The 8247-nt window shown below is 34.9% G+C and overlaps 1 protein-coding gene across 1 annotated transcript in view; it reads right to left on the bottom strand.

Moving 5' to 3' along the window:
• fhdc3 (FH2 domain containing 3) overlaps positions 1-8247 on the bottom strand; it is a gene marked incomplete in the record, with an annotated part of 10436 nt that extends 2189 nt beyond the window's left edge. The window contains 8 exon segments of the mRNA XM_024261736.2: positions 585-692; positions 778-848; positions 941-1041; positions 1180-1265; positions 3043-3145; positions 6354-6415; positions 6675-7163; positions 7673-8247. Coding sequence (XP_024117504.1) covers positions 585-692; positions 778-848; positions 941-1041; positions 1180-1265; positions 3043-3145; positions 6354-6415; positions 6675-7121 — 978 coding nt within the window.

Genomic DNA, 8247 nt, shown 5'->3' with positions numbered 1-8247 from the left:
TGGAGGATGCTGAAGACAGGCTTAGATGGAGGAAACTGATTCGCTGTGGCGACCCCTGAAGGGAAAAGCCGAAAGGAAAAGAAAAAGATTGAGCGCCTTCTACACGCACACAAAAAAAAATATCAATTTGAGGTCAGTAAGAAGAACCAGAATTCATAAATAACGCAATAAATTTAATATTAGTTTCTTAGATGAATGAAAACAAACCGTGCAGTTTAATTATTTATGATTTGCTCTGCTGACATCACACTATCTACCACTACATTTGTTGCAATGAGACGATCCTATTTTACAGGGAGTCTTTTATTTTGAAAGATACTCACGTGAACCTCTGTCAAAAGTTATTAACTATTTTATTAATTTAAAAAAAATAATTATAATTTTATTCATGCAAAAACATTCTTTATCATAATAATATCAACATAAATGCAAACCAATGTCTCATTTTTTAAAGGGTGAAGTCAGACTTTGTGGCTTCCACTAGGCTCTAGTCAGTGACAAATCAACCTGAATGGCTCTAAAAAGTTACAGACCCATGACTTAGGAAAAAAAATATATAGAAAAAAGATTGATGTCATTGTTACCTTAGCAACATAATGCATTAGATTCATCCCCGGTTTGTTGGCCTTGGTGTCAGCCAGTTTCAGGAGGGAAGACATCCTGAATCCAATGGCATTGGCACTGTAACTACCCTGAGAAAAAGACGAAATAAATAGCATGTAAACATTTTTTAGATAATAGATCAGAAAAAAAAGTTTGGGGTAGAACGATACTAACAGCATTCATGTAATTCCCGGCTTTTAACACCAGTCGAATGACTGAGTGGAGATCGTCACAGTCCAGTAACTCTAAAGTTGGGGGACAGCAATGAAAATGAAGAAGAAAATAGATTTTAATATAAGGTTCAAAGGTAAAAAAACGACATGTCAATGAATGTTACCTTGAGCGGCTTTAGTCATGACAGAAACAGAATCTTTCACTTCCTCCATGAAAGGAAAGAATTCCTCTCTGACCATCATGGTTTTTAGACGCTGCTCATAACTAAAACGCATGCATAAACAATGGTGATTGCAAAAAGAGGATGATAATGTAATATAATAGTATCTTATGGCAGAAACATCCACGTATTGCATGCCATGCTATCAAGTATTACATGAATATTGGATTAGAAAAACTGACCTTGGTACTTTAACGAGTTGAACCATGAACTGATCAGCTTCAGGTAACAGACGGAGCTTCCCACTGAATGACAGCAGCTGTTTCACCTACATGTGGACACAACGGGATTCCACAAACAGTCCTGAATGAGCGACATGGACATCTAAAAAAACTCCACAAACTCTGCTTTATGCATCGACTTTAATTGGTTTTCTATAAACTAATTTTATCCATGAGAATAATTGTGTCTAAATCAGTTTTTTTCAACCTTTTTTAAGCAAAGGTACACCTTTTCCTTGACAAAAATTCTGCAGCACACCAGCATCCAAATATGTAAAACAGGACAAACTCTATAGTGCGTATTGAGGTACAGTCCCCTCACAATCTCGTGACAATTTTTTGTAAAAATGAAGGCAGAAAATTTGATAGTTGCGGTTGTTTTTCTAAAATGTTGCAATAAAAGTTGGGATCATTTTTTAATAATAATTTTCACCTTAACTAGTTGAAAATTTGCTAAAGTTCTTGTTTTTCCCTTTATTAACAGACTGACATGCAATTTTATGTGACCTCACAAACAAACAATAACATACTCTTTCCAAGAGTGATTTATTTTTTTCAAATATGTCTTGAAATGTTTGTGCCACAGCAAGTGTAATTTTTGAACAATTGTATAATCACAACATGCTTGTTTTTTGAACACACAAAAAAAAATATATTCAATTGTAACAACACAAAAAGAGAACATTTTGAAGTTTTCTATTTTTTATTTTGTCGTAATACAAAATGTAAGTTTAACAAAAAAAATGTTTATTTTTGGGTGAAAAAATTGTTTTATTTTAGTAGCTTAGTGCAGAAGTGCTGTCACTTTAACCCAATGCATTCTGGGAGATGTAGTGAAATAACTGGCTCTAATGCTGGACAGACTTGCGTGTCTGAGCTTCATTATTTCATTATTTTGTTCACTTTTTCCACGGTCTAAAACTGGATTTCATGGGAAGCTACACTGCTAAACACAAGCTTTAGCTGTTATTTTTGTTGGAACTCAGACTTTATGAGCCAAGTTGCAACCTGTCAACAACCTTTAATTGGTCAGACTGATGACATGATTAAACCTCAAAGAATGATTGGAGGAGCTAGCTGTGGCTAAATCACGTGACTATCATTCTTATCGAAAAGTCTTTATTGGAATAAAATAAAGACTAAGAAAAAAAGTTTTTTATGGTCTTTCATATTTCTAAATATTCAGTTTTTTATCAGGGCCTATTTGATTGAAAACAGAGCTGATCTCCTAGTGATAGAAAATGTTTTTAGATCAGTGAAAATGAATAATTTCTCACGGCACACTGGTTGAAGAACACTAGTCTAAATCATTTTTCTTTTGCATGAAGAGGCAGATTTACCATCATTCTGCAAAAAAAGTGTTAATAAAAAGCTTCCCTTTGTCTTCCTTTTGCTTTAGAAGCAAAGACAATACTGTATGTACAAACTGTTGGAGAAAAGGTGAACATAAAAGTATTTTTCAGAATACTGGAGAAACTGAGAGGGAATTACACACAATTAGATTGAAAATATATTAAAAAAAATAATACGTATACTAAAATCTGTTTCAGTACATTTGCAAACTTCAAGTCTTCAAATGAAACACTCTTATATCAAAATTTGTACAAAAGTAAAGCTGAACTGGTTTTTGTGACCTCACAGCTCAGCTTCCCTCAGTCAAAAAGGGGCTATCTTGTTTATTCTCACATTTGACGTAACTTTAGGAAACATTTCTATGGACAAAAAGATAGCTGACTTTTGAACTACAAAACATTCTTACCGTATTCAATCTTGGTTTGAGACTCATATAAAAAAAACTAGAAATGAAAACAGAGTTGCTGATACCTCAGTTTCCTCTGGCAGCAGCTTGCAGAGCTCCTTCAGCTTGTCTGCCCCAAACCGCAGCCAGTTTCCCTGACGGATGTCCTCCACTATTTCAGTCACGGGCCTGAAGAGGGAGACAAAAGTCCAGAGTAGGTGTAAAAAGTTCCTTCTGAGGAACTAAACACAATAACTTGCATGTTGATCTTTTACAGTTATGTAAATCAGCGGTTGGTTTAAGGAACTTTGTAGATCCAGGAGTTTATTGAAAACCTTTACAGTGAGGTATTCATAGAATATGGCAGAAAAATCCATAAAACACTAAATATTGTTTTCTTTAAGGTAGAAATATAACTTTCTATGGAATAAAAAAAATACATTTTTAACTCTAAAGACAGAAAGGTAGCTCCAATGAGATCATTTTAGAAAAATTCATCTGTACATTCACAGCTTCAAATCTGTTCTACTGGATGTATCTTTGAGATTTAAACTCTTTAGTTTCTGTTTTTAAATTCAAATGGTTCATTTAAAAAATGTGAGATCATCATAAACTAGAAAGACAAAAAGTTTCAATTACAATTAGAGTGCAAGTTTGTCTTTCAAATTATACAATATATTACCAGAATGCGTTTTGCATCAATTGCAAAAATAACTTATACATAGACACGGATAAAACTTTCGGGATTTTCTCATAAAAGCTGATGAAAAACAGAGGAGCAGAGCGACAGTGACACACTGTTGAATCAACTCCAGATGTGAAGAAGTGCTTTTAATCATCCGATCTCACAAGAGGAAAAAAGTTACTTCAGCATTTCTGTAAGTGGTTTGGTGTGTTTCCATGTGCACGCCCAGAACCGATTATTGGGATAAAACCATGTCAAAAAGAAGAATTAGTTCGAAATGTGAACACCAGGGAATCTGAAAGCTTTTAAATGCAATAATGTGTCTATAACGTGTGCTACATGAGCCTCAGAGGTCTCTGTGTGATTTTGTGAAATCTAAAACCAAGAACAATAACGTTTATATATATATATATTAAAAAAAACTGCTTTAGGGGTTACTCTGTGTAATTTATTCCTAAAGCTACATTTATTTGGCTTCGAAAACTAGCATTCATTAACAATTTGGCTTATCAATTAAAAAAAAAGGAAGAAAATAAGAGGCACCAAGCTAGTAAAAGCTAAATAGAGAAGTCTGGAGGAAGTGGATGTTTAACTTTACCTCATCAACACTGGCTGCAATAAAACAATGACAGCAATTGTGAAGCTGTTGTTGTTATTGTTGATTTATGTGTTGATACACAATGTTTTTCCTTTATTATGTCCTTGCCTTTATGCTTTCTATTATTTTGCCTTTATATTTTTATTCACTTATTTATTGAATCTGTTTTTATTGTGTTTAGCTTTTAATGTACTGCACTTTGTTGTATTTTAACTGTATTAAAGTGCTTTATAAATAAACTTGATGAAAAAAAAATCTGGGTTCCTACAAGTTTCTTCAAGTTAAATGTATTACTTTTTAAGGTCATGCATGTCAAAAATTGAGACCAGTTTCTTAGTCTATTTCCGATTTTTTTGATATTGTAATTTTATTCTCATTTTATGATCAAAGCAGTAGCTGCTTATCATGTTGTTTGTGGTCGGCCACTTTAGCACACTTCTTTTTTATATTAGCGGTGAGTATTCAGCATATTCAATTAGTTCTCCTGCCATTTATTTACATTATTTCATCAAAATAATAGTCAAAAATAAAAGTTTCGACAAGAAGTGTGAAATGGAAAAGTTTCATAGAGGAAAAAAAAATCTAAATTCAAGACTTTTTGAAGACTTTTTAATTTCCAAATTCACAAATCTAGTGCTTTAAAAGACTTTTTAAGACACCAGGGAACCCTGAAAAAACAGTTGTGTCAAAAGCATCCTTAATACAAATAAAACTTGGATAAAAAAGTGCTCGTCTTCATAAAAACATTCAAACAAAACCTAACAAGCAGTGTGTGTCAGCCTCTGCACACTGACAGTTTCCATGTCCCTGAGATAATAAAGCAAGCGTCCTTTCAGTATCAAACTCTCTGGAGAGCTGATTTGGTATTCAAAATAACGGGTGACTGAACTTTAGACTAAATGTAACATCAATAAAACAGAAACCGCTAAACAAATATGATAAAATATTCGAAAATGATATAAAACTGTGCTAAGTTGCATAGAGTTAATAAACATCCTTAAACACTTAAAATTGTGTTTTGGGGTGTTTTTAACATGTTGTTGTGGCACTTCTTTGATGGAGGACATGCATTAAGAAAATTAAGCTCAAAATTCTGAGTATTTCTTTTATTCAAATCCTTTTGAAATGAAAAAATACTTTCTTGAAAAGTTTGTAAATATGATATAAAATCTACAATCAGCAGAAATAAATGCTCTGCTCCGCTCTATTCCGATGGATTCATGAGCGTCTTTGTTTTCCTGTGACTTAAAACTGTACGGCTGGATATCTCTAATATTGCTCACCATTTTTGTTGCATCAGTAACATTAGCATGAGCTTGTGAGGGGCTGTAAGCTTGCTAGAGTTGATATTTAGCATGTAAACAGTTCATATTCAGATGACGGATGATGGGAAATGGGAGAAGCACTCACAAATCGGAGGCAAATTTCTGATGAACTCCAGTAGAAACTATATCCTAGGAAAAAAATTTTTGGACTTTGGCTAAAAATGGCATAATCATTTTTAAAAGATCTCTGGGAAGACTTTTAAAATAGATCAAAAGATGAACAGAGTGAAAAATCATGCAATCCAAGTCATGAGGCTTTGTAGTGGACATAAATATATTTTTGAGTCAAAGCTTTGACGAGAACCTGTCCAGGTTGTACCTCTCCTTTACCCAACAGTGTCTGGGATAGGCTCCAGCAACCCCTAAATGGGATTCAGCTGATTTGGGAGAAAAAAATATGTGACTTTAAAGATTCAAGATGTAAAAAATGACAAATTAAGAGAAAAAAAACCGTAGTAAAAAAACTATATATATATATATATATATATATATATAAAGTAATTTTCAGCTTCTTATGAAACTTACACAAGTTGACTTTCCCAGATAGGAGGAAATGTTTTAAATTAAATCTCCTTTACCATCTCCGACTTGTGTTTGAACATTATTTATTTGGCTGTGTTCTCCAGATAAGATGCTTCTCATCAGGTAATGATTAGCACAGCTAGAATGACCTCTGCATGGTGTTCATCTTTGACTCAGACATGTATTTTTAACTTCCCAACTTTGTGTTCTTCATTGCATTTAAATGGATTTCTGCCATTCTCACTGCTTTGACTGTGTCATTATTACCTCTTGAAATGTCTTAAGAAGATTCCAACATTCATACTTTTCTTGGAGTCCAGAATTTTCACCTAAAAGATAATAAAACAAAGGATAAGTGTCTCAGAGCCAACGAATGTATTTATGTTGAGGGCAAAAGTCAGCTGTTTTTGAGGAAGCTACAGCAGAGTAAAATATCACTTACACAAGCAGTTCCTCACTTTTAACAGCTTAAAACCTGGAACCTATGAAAGCCTAGTTCCCTCAGTGATTTCAGTGCTTCTCCAAGTTGACACAACAGTAAAAAGGTAAACCTCTTACAGGAAATCGAGCTTTGTGAGGGGCAGTTACCTGAGGTCCTGGTGAAAGGTCTATTCTGTTACCCCTTCTCAGGGTGGCGTGTCTTGAACTGCGCAGGGATGCCTGTTTGTCCGTGTGACAGAACAACTCCTCCATCGTTCGAATATCCAGCACCAAGTCCCTCTGGGGGCGTTTGGATGTCCACACGTTTAGCTTGCCCACCACATGCTGGCTGGGAATGGTGTCCCAGTTCAGCTTCTTCATGGAGCGCTTCTGGACATCGCCGGGGCCAAAAGAAGTTAAAGAAATATGAGGTGGAGGGAGTGGAGGTGGAGGGGGTGGTGGGGGTGGAGGTGGAGGTGCGACTGCATCATCAATCGGTGCCGAAGATGCTTGGAGATCTGGATCTTCCTGAGCATCCAGCGGCAAAGGAGAAGCTACTTCCTGTTGTGAAGAACTAGAATAAGGCCTTGATTTTAAAACAAGCACTTCCTCCATCTAAATCCAGAGACTATTCCAGTAGATGTCCCAGGTGTTAATCTGAAAGAAAAATAACGAGTACTTGTTCAAAAATGCATAATTTCAAATTTGAAATAACAAGTTTACACAAGACCTCATTCAAGGTTGGTATTTTCTGGGGAAATTTCTGCTACTTTGCCAAAAAGATTAAATAAGTTTACTTGAACTGCCATAGTTATATTATTTTCCTTTTATACAGTTAATGTTATACAGTAAATATGTTTTTAAAAACTTTTGCATTACTTTAATATTGTTATAAGTTACCACCCAATGCTGCACATATGTTTGTATTAGAGACTAGTGCAATTCTAAATTATAAAAATGAATTAAACAAACATGACAATGAGCGACATTTGCTTTGAATCAAGTTTTGATAAAGTAGCCTCATTACTTTAACTTTAATTCCCAAATTTTTGACAATTTTTAGCTATTTGTTTTGAGTGCATTTTATTAATTTTAACATAAGGTTTTTACGTCATGATTAACGGCTTTACGGCAGTATCTTAAACAGGCAGTCAAAAGTTACTTACCGAGCTTTCTAATCTTTCTGGAGCTGTCAAACGGGGGGTCAAACGCTCCCAGAGCTCGTGCCCTCCTGGCTAACATCGGTTTCTGAGTCTCAGTCAGACCGAAGCTGCAGGTGTGGAGCCGCCTCCACCAATCACATTCAAGCAAAGACAGCGTGAACCCGCCCCTTTGGAGGAGAGCACAGAATGTCGGGGGGCGTGCCCTTTCTGTTATAACTTTATTAGCAACATAAACATTTACATTTGTGAGTTCTAAACACATTTAATGTTGCTTTTATAAAACAGATTTTTTCCCCCTTCTTATCAAGATTATTGTTAAGACTTTTATGGGGCCCATAAAACACTTTTTTTTTTTTTTTAATTGACACACAAGTGCTCAGGGAAACTTTAAAATTATTATGGGATGGCCACAGGTCCTATGGTTTGGTGGCCATTTTGTGGCAAAGTGTGAGATTGTCGATTTTCACATTACAATAGAAGAAAAGAAAACTTTAGTTCAAGCAATCTTCACAACATTTTACACACATGTCACCAGCTTAAAGACCCACTCCAATGAAAATTGTGCTTTTGGAGTTTTA

Source organism: Oryzias melastigma, linkage group LG14 (genome assembly GCF_002922805.2).
Source record: "Oryzias melastigma strain HK-1 linkage group LG14, ASM292280v2, whole genome shotgun sequence".
In the NCBI taxonomy this organism is placed as follows: Eukaryota; Metazoa; Chordata; class Actinopteri; order Beloniformes; family Adrianichthyidae; genus Oryzias; species Oryzias melastigma.
This window is presented reverse-complemented; position numbering and strand designations above follow the sequence as displayed.